General features: G+C 39.1%; 2 protein-coding genes across 3 annotated transcripts in view; one reads left to right on the top strand and one right to left on the bottom strand.

The window, feature by feature from the left end:
* MED12L (mediator complex subunit 12L) overlaps positions 1-20,062 on the top strand; it is a 271,105-nt gene that overhangs the window by 113,257 nt on the left and 137,786 nt on the right. The gene's annotated exons all lie outside the window — the stretch shown is intronic.
* On the bottom strand, positions 5,402-12,642 carry GPR87 (G protein-coupled receptor 87). Its single transcript, XM_089509042.1, has 2 exons — positions 12,535-12,642; positions 5,402-6,441 (listed from the first exon to the last, which is right to left on the bottom strand). The coding sequence occupies exons 1-2, from the start codon at positions 12,566-12,568 to the stop codon at positions 5,402-5,404; spliced, it is 1,074 nt and encodes a 357-aa protein (XP_089365168.1). The 5' UTR covers positions 12,569-12,642.

Genomic DNA, 20,062 nt, shown 5'->3' with positions numbered 1-20,062 from the left:
AGGGAAACAACAAGGGTGTTACGGTGGGAGTCTACTACAGACCCCCAAGTCAGACTGAGGAATTGGATGATATCTTTCTAGAACAGATGACAACACAGTCAGAAAAGAGAGACGTAGTAGTGATGGGCGACTTCAACTATCCTGATATTTGCTGGAAGTCAAACTCAGCAAAATCCTCAAGGTCTAGCAAATTCCTCACTTGCCTGGAAGACAATTTCATGGTCCAAAAGGTGGAAGAGGCAACAAGGGGGTCAGCTATTTTAGATCTGATCCTAACCAACAAGGATGACTTGGTTGATGGGGTGCAAGTGGTGGGATCCTTAGGTGGAAGCGACCATGTTCTCCTGGAGTTTGTTATACAATGGAGAGGAGAAGCCAGGCAGAGTCAGACACGCATCCTAGACTTTAGGAGAGCGGATTTCAGTAAACTTAGAGAAGTATTGAGGGCGATTCCATGGTCAGAAATACTAAAAGATAAAGGAGTTCAGGACGGATGGGACTTTCTCAAAAGGGAGATACTGAAGGCACAATTTCAAACAGTTCCAGTGAGAAAGAAAAACGGGAGGTGTCTCAAGAAACCAGGATGGATGACTAAGGAACTTTCAACCGAGCTAAGTTTGAAACGGAACATGTATAAGAAATGGAAAAAGGGGGAAATCACGAAAAAGGAATTCAAAGAAATAGCAGGCAGGGTAAAGTCAGAAAAGCTAAAGCGCAGAATGAACTCAGGCTTGCCAAAGAGGTTAAGAACAATAAAAAGGGCTTTTTTGGATATGTCCGCAGCAAGAGGAAGAAGAAGGAAATTGTAGCGCCACTGCGTGGAGAAGATGGCAAAATGCTAACAGGAGATAGAGAAAAGGCAGAATTACTCAACACCTTCTTTGCCTCAGTCTTCTCAGAAAAGGCAAAGGGTGCTCAACCTGAGGATAATGGAGCAGAGGACAGAATAGGGGAATTTCAGCACAGAATAAGTAAAGAGATAGTAGAGGAACACCTTGTTAATCTAAATGAATTTAAGTCTCCGGGACCAGATGAACTCCATCCAAGGGTATTAAAAGAACTGGCAAAAGTAATATCGGAGCCATTGGCAATCATATTTGAAAACTCCTGGAGAACAGGAGAGATCCCAGCAGACTGGCGAAGGGCAAACGTTGTCCCCATCTTCAAAAAGGGGAAAAAAGAGGATCCCAACAATTATCGTCCAGTTAGTCTGACATCAGTTCTAGGAAAGATTCTGGAGCAGATCATTAAACAGAGAGTTTGTGAACATCTAGAAGGCAATGCCATAATCACAAAAAGTCAACATGGGTTTCAGAGAAACAAGTCATGCCAGACAAATCTAATCTCTTTCTTTGACAAAATTACCAGCTTGGTAGATGAAGGGAATGCTGTGGATATAGTATATCTTGATTTCAGTAAGGCCTTTGACAAGGTTTCCCATGACATTCTTGCAAACAAGCTTGTAAAATGTGGGCTAGACAAAGGAACTGTTAAATGGATCTGTAATTGGTTGACCGGCCGAACCCAAAGGGTGCTCAACAATGGCTCCTTTTCATCCTGGAGAGAAGTGACCAGTGGGGTCCCACAGGGCTCTGTCCTGGGCCGAGTGCTATTCAACATCTTTATCAATGACCTGGATGACAGAATTGGGAGCATACTTATCAAATTTGCAGATGACACCAAATTAGGGGGAATAGCTAATACCCCAGAGGACAGGCTCAAGATTCAAAATGACCTGAATAGACTAGAAAGCTGGGCCAAAGCTAACAAAATGAAATTCAACACAGAGAAATGTAAGGTATTGCACTTAGGGCGGAAAAATAAAATGCACAGATATAAGATGGGTGACAGCTGGCTGAATGAAACTACGTGTGAAAGGGATCTAGGAGTCCAAGTAGACCACAAGTTGAACATGAGTGAACAGTGTGATGCGGCAGCTAAAAAGGCCAATGCTATTTTAGGCTGCATCAATAGAAGTATAGTGTCTAGATCAAGAGAAGTAATAGTGCCACTGTATTCTGCTTTGGTCAGGCCCCACCTAGAATATTGTGTCCAGTTCTGGGCGGCACAATTCAAAAAGGACATTGAGAAACTGGAGCGTGTCCAAAGGAGGGCGACAAAAATGGTGAAGGGTCTGGAGACCATGCCCTATGAGGAACGACTTAGGGAGCTGGGGATGTTTAGCCTGGAGAAAAGAAGGTTAAGAGGTGATATGATAGCCCTGTTTAAATATTTGAAAGGATGTCATATTGAGGAGGGAGCAAGCGTGTTTTCTGCTGCTCCAGAGAACAGGACCCGGAACAATGGATGCAAGCTACAGGAAAAGAGATTCCACCTGAACATTAGGAGGAACTTCCTGACAGTAAGGGCTGTTCGGCAGTGGAATGCACTCCCTCGGAGGGTGATAGAGTCCCCTTCCTTGGAGGTCTTTAAACAGAGGCTGGATGGCCATCTGTCAGGGATGCTTTGATTTGGATTTCCTGCATGGCAGGGGGTTGGACTGGATGGCCCTAGTGGTCTCTTCCAACTCTACGATTCTATGATTCTATGATTCTATGATTCTAACTGGTGATGGAAGGGACCTTTGCATAGGGCTTCATATGTTTCATTAGCTGCATATTATCCACTCTACTGAAATTTAGAATCTAAGTGATCTGTGCTTTCTAAAATGCAGCAGTCCCATAAAGTTATAGCACTGTCACTGGAGATACTCAGCTAGTCAAAAATAATAATAACTATAAGACATTTTAAAAATAATTATTCTTTGTGATTTAAAACCCACAAAGGGTCCTGCTAATGACATTCATGTTAGTGTTGCTAGTGGGAATGTCTATGGAAATGTAGTTTTTTGTGGGTTTTTCAGGCTATGTGGCCATGTTCTAGAAGAGTTTCTTCCTGTTTTGCCAGAATGAAGATGCCAGCCACAGATGCTGGCGAAATGCCGGGAAGAAACTCTTCTAGAACATGGCCACATAGCCTGAAAAACCCACAAAAAACTGTGGATGCTGGTCATGAAAGCCTTCAACTTCTATGGAAATGTGTTCCTTATTGTATTAATCAACAAGAGTGTATTGCCACCTTTTGACTGTGCAGTATACCTGCAGTTCATAAGATTTATTTTTAAACCTATGACATTTGGCAGTACTCAAAATGATATGTTCTAATCTTTTGACTTTTATGGCTTGCGCTAAATATAACAAAGAAAATCTTGTGTCACACTGTCTTATTTTAATACTTCTCACTCACATGATGCATAAAAAAGTTTAGGAGGAAACTAGTTAAACAGATGTTATCTGGACTTCTTTCTGATTGGTATTTATTTTTCTTGAAGAAGAATATGAGATGCAGTGCCACACATAGTGAATTCTGTCCTGATCTCTTGTTTATTGTTAAAATGGCTTGGCTCATGAGACTGGGACTTAAAGGACTACTAGAGGCTTATGATCCTAAGTGCTATGAGCAGAGGCATTAAATGGTCTTAACTCAGGAGAGTGTTCTTGACCTAACTTGATTGTGGCCTAATTTAGATCTTATGTAATCTCAGTTGAACATATGTGATAGATGGCAAAATTATTTGTAAGGGTGCTTCCACATTTTTCACTTCTGTGGATGCATACTGTGGAAGCCTGGGGTTTGTATTTGGTCTGAGGCTGAGAACTCTAAATATGTGAGAGTTGGACAGTGAAGAATGAAGATTAGGAAGGTGTTGTACTGAAGAAGTGCTGAGGATACCATGAATGGCTCAAAAGACAAACAGTTGGGTCCTAGAACAAATCAAGCCTGGAATCTCCCTGGAAGCCAAGAAGACTAAACCGAGGCTGTTATACTTCGGCCACATCATGAGAAGGTGGTGATGCTGGGGAAGGTGGAAGGCAGTAGAAAGAGAGGAAGACACAATCAGGCCTGAATCTGCAGGGTCATGGAGATGTCTCATACACAGAGTTGCATGAGTCGAAGTCGACTCCTAGGCAGCTAACAAAAACAAACATCAATTTGTCAGGATTCCATAGGCTGGAAAGATTAATGTAGAATCATTGTGCTATAGCTGTGTAATGTAAAAGGGCCCTAACTCTTAAGAATTGCTAGTCTTATAATAGAAGCAAGCTTTTCTCCACTAGATGGCACAGTATAGCTTTTCTAATAATTTTGAAATCCACAAAAGCTTGGTTTCAATGTTCATTCTTCCAATTTCCTGACACTGGCTCAATTACAACAAACAACAAAGAATCTTAGGGCCCCTTTAAGGCTAAGTCATTTTAATTTAACAAAATCTTTTATTTGTAGCGTGTTCCTCCATTGTTTTCTTTTAAAATACAGGTTGAATATCCCTAATCTGAAAATCTGAAATGTGCAAAAATCTGAAACTTATTTCATGGGTAGATGAGACAGTGACACCTTTACTTTCCGATGGTTCAGTGTACGCACACTTTTTATCTTGAACAGAATTATTGAAAATATTCTATAAAATTACCTTCAGGCTATGTGTATAAGGTGTAAATGAAACATAAATGAATTTCATGTTAAGACCTGAGTCCCATCTCCAAGATATCTCAGTATTTATATGCAAATATTCCAAAATATATTTGTTCTATGTCAAATCCAGAAAGGTATAAAGATGACAATAGAAACTACAGTATTGAAAAACCAGTGGGAGAATACTTCAGTGTCCCAGGGCATTCTTGTTACCGACCTCAAGATGGTAGTTTCTGAGCTATTCCAATGGAAAACAGCTGGCAGGTGTTCATCCAAAGTTTCAACTCTATCTCCTGAGGCTTATAAGGGACAAATACTTTTGATCATATCCTATATGTTTTAATCAGCTTATCAGTGCAAGGAAATCTATGTTACTGCCCAACTGCTGCCTTGTTAATGGCCTAAACTAATTATCACTGTCTGTATTTTGTCATCCAGTTTCCTTCTGATGCCACTGTTTATAACTGCATCATGTACCCAAGCATGCAAATATAATTCTGAAAACGAAGGTCATATTTCATTCATATGATGAGGTGGACAGTGTCCATGTCAGTAAGATGGTGTATCCACATCATTCTTTAATCTGAACTTAAAAGAGCTACCTAGTTTTTCCAAAGAATAGCACCTTTAAAGTTCAGGCTAAAACCTAAAGTAGAATCACCACTCCCATTCACATGGAAGCCACTAGTGATCACAAAAATATATGCCATAATAACACTGGTGACTCTTCAGGGTACTATAAGAACTCTTGCAGTTTTCTCATGGTTAGTGCACTGTATTTTCCATTCCCTTCATATTATGTGAGACAACAGGGAAACTGCAAATTTTTCTCTTGTCAGATTTTAGAACACCTATAACCAAAGTATTTTATTTACAGTCGACAAACATATTGATACAAGTCAGTAAAGTCTTACTGTTGAAGATAATGTCACAGATCAGTGTATTCATGATATATGCGCACCTCTGAACGTCTGACACTCTGAAGTGACCTAATGCTTTCGCTCCTTGTTCGCATGTTTGATTTCCTAAAAAGCCGTCGAGAAAATGATTTGCACATGAAAAAATAGATGATTGGATCTAGGCACACATTGCATGCAGACAAGAAAAGTGTCACTTCTTTGCAGTAATAAAGGATTTTGTGTGCTGAATCATCTAACAATTTATCCAGATGTCCAAAAATGAAAGGTATTCTGCACAAATGATATGGTAAAAAACAAGTGAAAAATACAGCTACCACTACTCTTATGCTTTGGTTGTGCTTCCGTTTGCGACTTGAACAGCTAATAAATTGTTTACTTGATTTATAGATATACTTTGATATTTCAATGTAGCATCCTATTAATACGATCAGGATAATGAAAAACATGCTGTTATTGATGTAAATGACTGCTTTGTGCCACTTGACTCCCAAAGGACTCTTCAGTTTTAAGCAGTCACTAACATTTTTCCTACTTGGGTAACCATTTGTAAGGATTACATTTGGCAAGGCTAGAAATGTCATCGCAATCCAAACACATGCAGACAGGATCTTGGTGAAAGTCATGCTGTACATCCTGGAGTCTCCAAATGGTTTCACCACTTTTAGATATCGGTCGATACTAATAAGTCCAAGAAACATGATTGTAGTGTACATATTGGCATAAAACAATACAGTTGTATATTGACAAAGAAAAAGATTGAAGTGCCATGGTCCCAGTCTTGAGTCTTGAATAATTTTAAATGGAAATGTCAGTGTCATCAGCAAGTCTGCAACTACAATATTTTTGAGATAAAAGATAAAGCTTGTCTTATTTCTGATGTGGAAGAAAATCCACACTGCCAAACTGTTCAGTAGGATGCTTGCCAGGAATAGGATGAGGTAAAGCACAGGCAATACAATGGTTGTAAATTCATTACTGGTAGAATTCCCAGGTAGTTCTTGTGAATAATTGGTTAAAGTAGCGATGTCTTGACCCAGATGATGATTATCTACAGGAATGATGGAAAGAAAGAATCTGAGCTGGTTAAAAATTATGGCTGTTCATTTGTTGATTTTATGTAACTATAGCAACAATAATGTAGAATGGGCCTGATATTCAGAGGAGTAAAAAAGGAGGAGGAAGCATAACATATTTTCTCTTTTTAGTCATCATTACCTGGAACATTTTCCTGAATCTTTTGCTTAGATAGTGTACATATAATGCTTTGTGGTCTTATACAAGTTGAGTATCCCTTATCCAGACTTCTAAAATATTCCAAAATTGTCCACATGAGTGGCTGAAATAGTAATACCTTTGCTTTCTGATGCTTCAGTGCACACAAACTTTGTTTCAATCACTTTTTTAAAAAAATGTACAAAATTACCTTCTGGCTATGTTTATAAGTGATTTACAAAACATAAATGTGTTTCACGTTTTAGACTTGGCCCCCATCTCCAAGATATCTCAGTATATATATCTAAATATTCAAAAACCTGAAAAAAATCTGAAATCCAAAATGCTGTTCTTCCCAAGCATTTCAGATAAGGGTGAATCAACCTGTACCTGTCCTTAGGTGGGACCGAGGTTGTTTGAAATACAGGGAAAAATGAGCAAAAAAGAGGGAATTCAGATTGATAGGGAGGGTCATTTTGGTTGTTCTTAAACTATTGAGTGTGCCCCCATAGGTTGGTCCTTGAAACATGGATGTGAGCTGGCAGGGTAGAAACTGTTTGAAGCAGCAACTCTACCACTTTGGTCCACCATTAAAATATTTTAGGAGCAAACATCCAAGCATCACTTCAGGTAATAGTGCCCTGTCTTTCCAATCTCTATTTTGAAGTAGAGGCTATGACATATGGGTCTTGAAGGAATGACTTTATACCTGTTTCTAAAAAGCACAGGAAAGCTTTTTTCTACCTTTTCCACTGGAATTCTGAGAGGTGATATTGATATAGTTTGCTAAGGAATGATAAGTGGTTTTTATGTGCCAGACAAAGATTTGGACATAGATGCTAGGAAAATTATTTAGAGTAGAGTATTTAAAAAAAAATCTATTTTTTTTTTTAAAAGATTTTTCATATTTGAATTGGAACAATTATGGCAACCCTAATAGGGATGGTCATAGGTTGGTTGAAGGGACCTTGAAACCGTGGTACATGCTCTGGTAACCTCTTGTCTAGATTTCTGTAATGCGCTTTACATGGGGCTACCCTTGTACCAAGCTCGGAAGCTTCAGTTAGTGCAGAATATGGCAGCTAGATTGGTCACCGGTTCATCAAGGTTCGACCATATTACACCTAACTTAAAAGATCTTCACTGGCTCCCTATTTGCTTCCGGGCACAGTACAAGGTGTTGGTTATTACCTATAAAGCCCTACATGGCTTGGGCCCGAGTTACTTACGGGACCGCATCTCCCTATATAATCCTCCCCGCACTCTTAGAACATCAGGTAAGAACTGATTGGAAATAACAACCTCTAAGTATCTTGCTACTTCGCAAAGAGCATTCTTATCAACGGCTCCGAGGCTTTGGAACAGTCTCCCTGAGGAGATCTGCTCAGTGGCCTCGCTAGAAACATTTAGAAAAGCAGTTAAAACTGAGCTTTTTAGCCGAGCATACCCCACCTGATATGAATACCCCCCTGATATGATATGAATGATATGCCCCTGTCTGTGTATGATCCCTGCCTTGCTTGTTGATGCTATTGTTATTGTCTGATGTTGGATATTTTATTGTTTTTAGCTGCTTTTAATTGAATTTTGATGTAAACACTTTGTGCTTTTATTTAGTCTGTAACCCCGCTTCGATTCACTGGGAGAGGCGGGGAAACATAAATAAATTTTATTATTTTTATTACTATTTTCATTATCATTATTATTATTATTAATTGGTCTTTTTACTGACAAGTTGAGAGCCACAGCCCCAGAATTTGGTACGTAGAGAATCCAGAAACTATCTATTTGTCCACACACACATGGACCTTTATCGTATATATTACAGTATATGCATGTTAAGTCTAAATCTGAATAATTGTGGATCATATAATTGCACAATTACTTCAGATGGCAGGATTAGAATGGAAGGAACCTTCAGGGAAACCTATTTCTGTCAAGCATTTGGAGAAACTTCCTAATAGTAAAAGCTGTAACAGTGGAACATGTTTTGTAGAGAGGTGATGAGTTAGCTGGAGAAATGTAAGCAGGTGGCTGTCTGTCAAGAATACTTTAGTTGGAAGAAACCTGCACTGACCTCCAAGGCCTCTTCCAATTTGTTTCTGTATAGAAAGGGTGCTGTTAGGCATAGTGGATGAAACCCTATGCATTCAGATGCAGTAAGGTCCTGAATATCAGTTGCTGGGGAGCAATGCCAAGGAGTAGTTACTGTTATAATTTTTGTGTGTGAGATTTCAATGCCATCTGGTCTGCTATTGTTGAAAATGGGATGGTGCACTGGATAAGTTTTTGTTCTGTTTCAGCAGAGGTTTTCTTCTCAGGCTAATTGAACTGCACACCTTCCAAATGTCCCAACATGTCATTCTACTCTTCAGCTGCTTTAAAAATGTCCCAGTGTCTTTCTCATCCTCCTGATTTCCCCTTTTGTCCTTGGCTTGCTTCAGTTGCTGCGAACAGAATTCAAACACAAAACTAGTGTGCACTCAATTAATAGAGGAGGAGAGGGAGCGGAATCTTGCCTTCACAAGAATTCAGGCAAAAGTAAACTACTAAAGATTATGTGCTCCTCCTCATTAACAGGTTTTGCCAATTTTGAACACATTCTGATGTTGCTTGGCCATATGTGTCCTGGTTTTCACTTGTGGACTGCAAGTGGGTATGGAACTGATAGGTTCTGATCTAGTACAGTTGGGAAAGGTGTTCTCTGATGCTGTCGTTGGCAGCAGTTCTTGTATTTCAAGAAAATTCTTTACACAACTGTCTTCAAACTACAACTCTAACAATGAGGTGGCTAAAGGGCGTGCATTGTTTTAAAGTACAGCTGCAACCAGCTGCACAAGTAAGTGGTGATGCATATGACTAAGTTCCTGTCTACATGCAAGGGCTTGTCGGGCTGAGGAGCTCTGGGAGCTTACACACAAAGATTAATGGTGGAAAAAGTAAAGCATGAACTAGTTCTGCTGTGTTCCTCATTCCTAAATTCAGCTCAGCAATAGAATGAACTAATAACAGAATAAACTAAAAAAGATTTCCTCCCTTGCATTTATATGTGGAAGAAGGCCACAAGTCAAATCCAAAGGATGAGATTGTTTGAATCTTTAGAAAGCCTCAAATTCTGACTGCATAAGTTTTGTATCTACTGAATGAAGGAGCAGGCAGCAATATAGGGCTTTAGAAGCTGGCTGGTGTCTTGTCCTAAATTTATTCCAATGTCAGGTGCATAGATTATCTGCTGGGACTTCTTGTAGCATCATGCTGTAGGGCAGGGGTTTCCAGCCTGTGCTCTGAGGAACCCTTAGGGCTCTATATATATTTCCCAGGTATTCAGCGACCACTCCAGGAAAATGAAAGAAATAAAAATGGAATGAAATTAAAGAATAAGAATATATTGTTATATATACTCCTAAATACCATTAACTTGTAAGAGAAAAGGTAGGCCTCTTAGGGGCTGTGCCATAGAAATAAGGGCTCTGCGAGTCAAAAAGTTGGAAACCCCTGCTGTAGAGTAATCATGCTGGCTTTAGAAGATCTGTCAGTTTGGATTGCAAAGGACCACTTGGATTGTATCCACAATACACTGTTAACAGCACTTTGATACCACTTATGACAGTCATGATTTATCCTATGGAATTGTGGTATTTGTAGTACTTAGAATTCTTTGCTAGAGAACTCTGTGGTTATATCTCAGGGATGTGTGGTAGAACTCTGTAGCAGAGATTTCTAAATTCCTCCTCAGACTATTAATCTCAGGATTTTACAGGATGGGGTTATTCTGCATATCTTGTGCAGCATATGTGGAAAGTTAAAAGCCTTGTTATGGGCCATCAGGTATATGATCAAGCCCCTAGGCTTCCAATTTCTAGATTCATAAATTCAGCCACTGGCTGCATATTAGGCTGTCTTTGTATACAGTTGTCAAGCAGTTTGCTGGTGTTATCAGATGAGATGGTAACATAGGGTCTGGGTTTGTTTATTTTGTAAAGTTTTGACCCAAAGCTTGACAGCATTGAACCTGTCTACTGCTCTTCCTGTGAGTTTTCATCACAGCACGTGGATCATGCTTAAAGCTCCCCATGCTGACAAAACAGTGAAGGAAGTTGCAGTTGTATGTGTAGATCAGTTTCAAATGCATAGCAAACAATAAACATCCACATTAAATTGAGCAGATATGTAGTTGCTTACAAATCCTGGGTTATTTAGTTAGTATTAAATATGGTTAGCATTGGTGAAGACAGAATGATGGACATGTTTAAGGATGTGGGAATTTATAGGGGGACTAGTCTGAGAAAGTACTTGGATGTACGGATCTGTTCCTAATTGCCTTGAGTTGATCATGCTCATTTTAAAAAAAAAACATTTTTTTAGGTGACCAAGGCTAACTAGAACAAAGATAAAAGTGAAATAAACCTCATATCCCGTTACTGCCCTTCCTAATCAGTGAATCAGAATAATTTTACCTGTGTTTTTCAGATTGCTGCAATCAGATTAGATACTCCTTTGTATGTATACCCATCCTTCTCTACCCATAGTCAGTATGGTTAAGCATTGTAATAACCACTAATGAGAGTTAGTTAATTGCTCTTTGATTGAAAAAGTGTTGTGTACGTGTTACTAATCAACTTGTCTGTTTGTAGCAACTGACTGATTATGCATTTTAAATGTTGATCTTCACTAAATGACTTCCTGAAACAATCTTTGGGATTTATTTTTTAAAATGCTGTATTGTGTGGATTATACAGTATGGGCTCTAAAATGTTATGATCCCAAAGCTGGAAATTCTGTTATGTTTTCTGAGGGGAATCAGCTTCTAATGATTATCTTTGAAAGAAGCCCATTGCCAGCCTCAAACAGTTTTGCTTAAAACCTAGTCCCCCATCTCCTTGTTGTTGTTGTTGTTTTACTATTCTTTTCTTCTTTTGTTTTTAAGTTCAGAATCATACCTTATCATACTTTTAGTTCTAAGCAATTGTTATGTGATGCTTCCTTGTAAATGTAACTCTAATGAAAGGGAGGACCCTTAACAGGTAGCTAATGAAAGCATTCAACATTTGAATGCTCATACATTTATATTGCCATTACTAGATGTAAAGATGGAACATCTTGTGGGAGGCCCTCATTTTACTTTAATTGAGAGACTGAAGGTCAGTTTTGCTATATAAAAGGTCATGTATATAATACAGACATATTCACAATCAAAAGTTGGTTTGAATGGTTTACTTGGAAAATGCTTATGTTTATGTAGCGTGAACAATAATAGGAAACCTGATCAGTGTGTATATGCAGTATTAATTTTATCCTGTGATTACGTCAATTAACATCTTTGGACAGCTTCAAAAAGGTTGTCAAGACAGATCTCTTCAGGCAGGCCTTCCCAGACTAAAATATCCCGGCCTCAGGATCTCAGGATCTTCCCCCTCCTCAGTAATGTCTCCAAAGCCCCCTTTTCTTTTCTTTAGAACTGAAGTTGCAGTGGTTTATTGGTTGGTATTATTATGTTTAATTTATTGTTGTTCTAACTAGTTATTGTGGTTTTAATTTAGATATGCAGTTTAATAACTTTTTAAGGGGGGAGGAAAATATATTGTTTTTATGCTGTATGTTATTTTAATGTTGTAAACTGCCCAAAATTTATTATTATTATTATTATTATTATTATTATTATTATTATTATGTTTTTCAAAAAACCTGTATGCATGCAATAGAGGTATTTTATTAGAAGGCCATGGGGTTCAAACTGTCATGCTTGTGGGCTTAATTCCAGTATTAAACATGAATAGAAATAATGAAATAGCCCTTTGACTGCATTTGGGCAGTGTAAGATGACTACTACTATTTTTTGCAAAAATATATTGGAAAAAATAGATGCATCTGTATAAATCATTAAATCTTTTCTAAAATATTTGTTTGGGGATTTTTTTTAATTGATTACCTGAAAGCTTCACATCTGACCGGTTAGACCCCATTATAATTGCTGATTTGCAGGTCAAATGTTTTTCAGGAGGCACGATGGTGGCAACTGATCTGGGCACATCATGGTTTGTACAAGATTTAATTTCTGAAAAATATAGGAAGTGAAAATATTTACAGTGAGTAAATACTTCAGTGTCAACAGCAGCATCTTTTTACATATGGCTAAGAGGAAGCACATAGTGTAATGGCACTTCTCCTTAGAGTATGCTACAGGCTCTTTTCTGTATTATCCTTATTCTGAGGATTTGCGTATAGTCCTTATTATAGTAAGGACTGTCAGAACATAAATTATCCCCAGTTGTGAAAGACAGAGGGATTGGCTGGACTAATACAGTAAGCACTTGACCTCATTCATTGTGATCTATATTGACATTAAACAAGGAGAAAATGCCCATACTTCCAGCTTATTGACATGGCCTTATTCTGTTGCAGGTGGCACCTTTTTGTGTTGTTTTAGGCATTTTTTTTTGTCACACACCCCTTTTCCTGTCTTTTCTTTGTCAAAACATTAACATGACTGTAACAATTTCAACACTGGTATTACTAGAAGTGTGTATTCTGTGGTGGGAAGCCAATAATTTAGTTGCACATTAAATCAGCATTGGGTATTAGGATAACAAGCTTTATATTTCTGCAGAAAGATAGTTAGTATTCTTCTCCATAGGGATTATGGGTCCCCTATGGCATGGTATATTTCAGATATCAGGGTTCATGTTTTTGTTTTTTTTGTATGTCTAATCCTGGGATAATGCAAGGATACAGTATGCAGTCATTATGTTAAAGGGGTGATTACTTTTTAGGTTTCAGAGGATTTTATATGCTATTTCGTTATTGGATCTACTTGAGACTCTTTGAACTTTATCGCACCGGGTTCTCGGCCCGGCCCAGCAGGAAATGGAACAAGTGGGGGACGGATTTTACTGCACACACCCGTCCCTCATTCGTTCCGTTCCCCCTCTCTTCTGTTCCCATTCCGTTCCAGAGGGAACGCTTTTTGAGAACTGTTCAGAACAGTTATCAAAAATTTCCCCCTCTGGAACGGATTAAGAATGGAAGAGAGGGGGAACGGAACGAATGAGGGATGGGTGTGTGTGGTAAAATCCATCCCCCACTCGTTCCGCACTCGTCCCTGCTCCTTCCGTTCCATGCTCAGAACGGAACGGAATGACGCAGAGCGATAATCTTCTTTGTGAGGAGAAAAAGTAGTTTCCCGTGAGAGAGTAACTAAACAGTAAGTTAGTTTAAACCTTTTCACTATGAAAAGTACAAATGGGGAAACATGAAATGTTACTTTAAACTGATCTGTTTTTAAAAGTACCTCTAAGAAGGTTCTGCCAACTCTTGTCAATAAACTTTCTCTTACAATAGCTGAAGTGGTATGAATGCAAGGACTGGTACAGTGATAGCACTCAGTCCTTCTGTGTAAACAGAAATGAATTATATTCCTACTGAATATACATTCACAGCTCATCTTGGTAGTATGACATCTTGAAACCTAAGAGGATTCATTGAACGTAAAAATGAAAGAAGATGAATTTTGCAAAGCCGTGAGTAATGTTAGGATTTTATGGATGTGGAGCCAAAGGTACGGAAAATAACTATGGGGCAAGGACAGAAAGCTGTTGCTGGCAAAACACACATACACCTTTCACACACTTGAATTAAAGACCTCAAAGAAATGAAGTTATGAATATCCCCACTAAAGCCTTGCAGACTTAATGGCTGTAAATTTCTTGATTGACTCTATCCACCTGTAATTTTTTGACTGCCATCCATTTTACCAAGCATCATTTCTATGAGGCATGTCATCTCTGAGCGATAACTGGATATAATTCCAAGCCTCTACAAGACTCAGTTCTGCACCAAAAATTGACACATGTCAGTGATAATAAAATAAGCTATGTGGGTGATAAATATTGGGGTGGGGGGAGAGCATAACAGTTCTATAGCTTATGGGGTTAGGGATCCCCTTGCAGCAAGTGGTAGAACTGGCTCCTAAACAATTAATTCCACACAGGCCATCCTATCACTGATGGTCAAGATCCCCATCCTTGCCCAGGGTGAGAGCCAGGAAAGATGTATTCCTAAGGGTTACATTGCAGAAACTATGAGAACTATACAGTCAGTTTCCTAACAGGAAAGCTTACTCCCTGGTCCCTTCCCAACTGCAGATCATTTTTCTACTTTGAACTATTAGGCTAAAGTGAAACTATCTAGCATGGCCTACTTATACAAATTAACAATTTCTGTACCATTTGTCAGCTGTAACATTTGGCCATGATACTAACAAGGACTCTAAAACCCATCTGTTCCATGGCAGAAGGCATACTCACTACAGTTGACTCTGGAAACTAGGGAGCATATTCATGTTTCATGAGGTCATGAGAACAGTTTAGAAACCAGTTTAATGCAAACTGTGTAAGTCTACCTTTCATGCTTCTGTAGTGATCTCATGTGAATCTTAACAGTTTTGTTTCCAAAGAGTAACGGGGAGAGCATTTTTATCTACAAGGCATATATCTCCAGTTGGATGTGGACTAAGAGGAGGCTTAAGAGGAAGCAAAATCAGTTTCACCGTCTTGGTATTTTCTTTGTGAAAATTGTTTTCTTTCTTTTAGTGCATTTATGTATTTTGTATAGTGGACTCTAAAACTGGAGTAAAATGTAGATGTGTGTGGAGTAAAATAAAACTCGGTGGATGTGTATGTAGTTTATTTTAGTTTTGTGAAGTCGAAGGCTTTCATGGCCGGCATCCATAGTTTTTTGTGGGTTTTTCGGGCTATGTGGCCATGTTCTAGAAGAGTTTCTTCCTGACATTTCACCAGCATCTGTGGCTGGCAACTTCAGAGAAAATTCTCTGAAGATGCCAGCCACAGATGCTGGCGAAACGTTAGGAAGAAACTCTTCTAGAACATGGCCACATAGCCCGAAAAACCCACAAAAAACTATTTTAGTTTTGGTTGAGGAGTATGCTATTTTCACAGTGATTGCCCTCCCACTTATGTTGCACAATTGATATTCAGATACATGTTGTCTCTGAGAACCATTAAAACATCCATATCAAATCCTCTTTTACAGCCGTCTAAGTTGTTGACCATCACCACAACTCAGGTTAGGGAGTTCCACCATTTAACTGTGTAATGCACAAATAAGTACAGTGGGCCCTCCTTATACACAGATTTGTCATCTGCAGATTTGAGTATCTGCAGATGGCAAGTTCTCATTGTCCCCACTGGTGGTGCTCATGCAGCTGCACCACCATTGAGGACAAAAGTCCGCCCTTCCCTCCCTCCCTCCCTCCCTCCCTCCCTCTCGCCCTGCTTTCTTCAAGGCTTCTGTCTCCATTTGGCTTTGGGGGTAGCATCTGCTAGCCGGTGCAGGGGCCAAGGCTGGAGTCCCGGAGCCATGTCCCCAGGCCTCTCAACTGTGATGGAGCCTCTGGGCTTGGAAAACCAAGCCCCAGCCCTGGACCCAGCTCCCTTGGAACTCCTCTGGCCAGAGGGAGCCAGAGCCAGGGCCAGGTCTTGGAGCCCAGAGGCCCCATCCTAGGGTGCTAGGTCTGGGGATGGGGTCTGAGACTCAAATCTTAGTCCTGGCCCTAGCCCCAGCGCTTGTTGACTGGGCAGAAGACTCTGCCCCAAAGACAAGCAGGGCTACGAGCCTTGGAGGAAGGAGGGAGCGGCAAGGGAAGGAGGGAGGGAGGAGGGACTCCAGTTTCATTGTCTCTAATGGTGATGCGGTCATATGGCTGCGCCATCATTAAGGACAGTGGGACTTGAGCATCTGCGAATTTTGGTATCCGCGAGTGTGTGTGTCTGGAAAGGATCCCCCACAGATACTGAGGGCCCACTGTACATCTTTTATTTGTACTGTATCTCTTAGCATTTAGCTTCATTGGATGACACTGGTTTGTTTGGTAACATGTGATAGGGAGAAGAGGTCTCCTTATTTATTTTCCCTGTACCATGCATAAATTCCAATACTTCTAATACGTTTGCCCCTTATCAGCTTATTTTCTAAACTGAAAATAAGTATTGCAGCTTTTGTTCAGGGAAGTTGCTTGAGCTTCCTTGTTATTTTGGTTGCTCTCTTCTATACTGTTTGTAGCTTCCTGATACCACTTTTGATATGCAATGCCAAGTGCTCGTAGTCTGATTCCACTATAGATTTGTTATCAGGCATTATGATATTAATAGTTTCAATTTTCTTATTCCTTTTCTAATGGTCCTCAACATGGAAGTCATTTCTTTAACTGCTGTCTCACACTGTGTTTACATTTTCATCAAGCTGTCAATCACAAGATCAGTTTCCTTGGCAATTATTACCTGCTCGTGCTCTACCAGTCTATGAAATTGGTATGTGCATATGGGTATGTATATATTGGTCCCAGAGAGGAAAGTCTAGTTTGATATAAAAGTGTTTATGGAATCCACCTGGCTCCCAAATGTCTTTCTATGCAATATGAGACACAATGTGTTGCAAGCAGGTACAGTAACAATAAAGATTCTGCAAGATAGATTGTGAAAGTGTGAAAAGACATTACACCAACTTTAGAAGTGCATGTAAAGACAATTGGCATTTAAATAAGACCATGGTGGATGCTGTTCTAAATCTCCTGTTCAAACTGAGCAGATTCTTTACTGACATTAACCCCACCCCACCCCACCCCACCAACACAGATATTTGTTGCTGAACACAGAAGATAGAAGTCAGACTAAACAGGAAAAGCATATACTCTTCCACATGTATTTCATGCTGTAATCCAACCTCTGGTAGGTCCATCCCCCCCACTCCCCCATTTCTATTTTACCAATAAATCCAGATGTAGGTTGAAGTAGGTAACAGATTATCAGATAGAAGAAAGCAACACTTCTTTCCTGTTAACAGTAGTTTGAGAAAGATTAAGTTATGCTTCCAAATATTTCTTTTTCCTTCCATATTCAGCTAAAGCTGGCCTGTGAGATCACATTTTGATATAGGTATGTGGCCACTGCTTGTATAGTCAGAAGCCAGAGTGGAAGACAAAGAGATTGGATGCAACTCACAGCTAACATTGCAGTGAATTGCAACAGATGCCCACAGATGAATCAAAATGACTTTTACTTCCGAACCATACTAGTTGAACTATATTTAAAAAATGCTAATTTTTAACAAAAGGAGTTTAAGAAGTGGGAAATAGAGCAATTAAAAATGGCAGAATGTCATTGGATAACAGAAAGAAAGGCAATTGCTGATAATACCACCAATAGAGCAAACAACTCAAATGACATGTCTACAGGAGCTCTAAAACGGTAATCTGTACAAAGGTATCCTGCAATTCATTAGAATAATAGAACAATTCTAATGATTTACAAATTCTTTCTTATTCTAATCCAGGTAATCTGAACCAAGTATGTCCAAATGCCTGCTTTACAAATTCATAACTTATAATTTATAACTTAAAATATAATAGATTGTTTATTTTTCTTTCCCTTTTTGCTTGCAGCTAGCAATATCAACAGAATACTTGATGGCATTTGTTAACAGTAGAAAATAAATGTGTACATAACAGCTAACATCAGGATTTTAGTGTAGAGAATGCTTTTCTTCACATATATTTTATAGATTGTGTTCCTGTATACTTTTCACCAGTAGAGTAAGGGCTTGATGTATGCAGTAAAGTTAAACAAAGTGTACATTGCCACACATATGGGGTCATTTGTTGTCATCAAATGTTGATAGACTGGTTTTAGTATATGAATAAGACAGCCCAGTACAAGAAACTAAATCATAACAGTAGGACATACTGAAATTGCACAGGATGATGGGTTTATAGTGTATGTAATGACTAGAATGTTGGGTTATTTGACCCATTTCAAATTTATTAAGATGATGGAAGGACAATAAAAAGATCACTGTATGGAAGCCACACCTCCCCCCCCCAAGCCACTAAGGATGTATTTTGTTCTCCTAAACATTTAGATACAGTAGAGAATAAGGTCATGATGAAACAGAAGAGTAAGATAATAACTTCATAATTAATGGAGTAATATTCGGAATAGTAGAGATTTAGGAAGTTGTTTTAGTATTTTTTGGTTTTGTTTAAGTGTTATGTAATTGTATTGTAGAAATCAAAATGTCAATAAGTTTTGTTCAGTAGGTTTGTCTATTTATATATAAATGTGTAAGGTAATGTCTTTATAACTATTGATGTGTTAAAAAAGTTGCAGGGGTAGTTGTGTTGGCCATTTAGCAAATTCAAACAAAAACCCACCAAACAGTGATAACTTTGTTGGCCAACCAAAATGCACAATATACTTGTTGCTATTTTTCATATTTTCATTATGAACAGCAGTAAACAATTATCATATCATCATCAGGTACATAAGTTAGCTTATAAAAATTAAAGCAGACACAGCTAAAAAGATAACATCATACAAAAGTTAACATTATAAACTATCAATAAAATTAAAAACAGTGGAAGGATAACCATTCAAAAGAAGAATGGCACATATAAACAGTATATATAGCACATGAAAGGCCCTTCCACCTGAGTGGTCAACCCTCAAAGGTTTTCACCTGCCTATAAAAGGATAGGAAAGAGGGTGCTTTTCCAGGAAGGAAATTCTGGAGCCTACGAGCAGCCTTCTCTCATCTTTGGAGAAAGTCCAAAGAGTGGGCTGATTTTATCCATTTCAAATTTGTTCTTTCTTCCTTCTCACGCGCCCTGTCTATAGCAAAACAGAATTATTACAAATCATTGATCTCCGCCAATGAGAGGCGCCTGCAGCGTTTGTTCTCCATCTTCAACTCGTTGCTTAAACCTCCCTCTCCTCCTGTCTCTTCATCATTCGCTCCTAATGACTTTGCTAACTATTTCATCTCTAAGATTACCACTATTCGCTCTGAGATAGTCCCTCCCGATTCTACTTCTGCTCTTAATCTTCTATTGCCTTCGCCTAACAAATTTTCTGTCTTTCCTCCTGCCTCTTTGGATGAACTCTCTACACTTCTGAACTCTTCCAAACCTGCTACCTGTCCTCTTGATCCAATTCCTACTTGTCTTCTAATCTCTATAGCTCCCTCCGTTCTGCCCTCGCTTCTCCATATCTTCAACCTCTCTCTCTCTACAGGCTCCTTCCCGTCGGACTTCAAACATGCTCTCATTTCCCCAATTCTGAAAAAACCTTCTCTTGACCCCTCCTCTTTGTCTAGCTATCGTCCGATTTCTCTTCTCCCATTTCTTTCTAAGGTTTTGGAACGGGTTGTTTATTCGCGCTGTCTTAAGTTTCTTGAAACCAACTCCATCCTTGATCCCTTTCAGTCTGGTTTCTGCCCATGGCATTCTACTGAGACAGCCCTCACTAAGATCTCGAATGACCTTTTACAGGCCAAGGCTAATGGCCTTTACTCTGTTCTCATTCTTCTCAATTTGTCTGCAGCCTTCGACACTGTTGATCACTGTCTCCTAATTGACATACTCTCTGACCTTGGGTTCTCAGACTCTG

Source organism: Sceloporus occidentalis, unplaced genomic scaffold (assembly GCF_023333645.1).
Source record: "Sceloporus occidentalis isolate IW3139 unplaced genomic scaffold, rSceOcc1.0.p SCAF_2, whole genome shotgun sequence".
In the NCBI taxonomy this organism is placed as follows: domain Eukaryota; kingdom Metazoa; phylum Chordata; class Lepidosauria; order Squamata; family Phrynosomatidae; genus Sceloporus; species Sceloporus occidentalis.
Note: the sequence above shows the minus strand (reverse complement) of the source record. Positions and strands in the feature narration are given on the sequence as shown.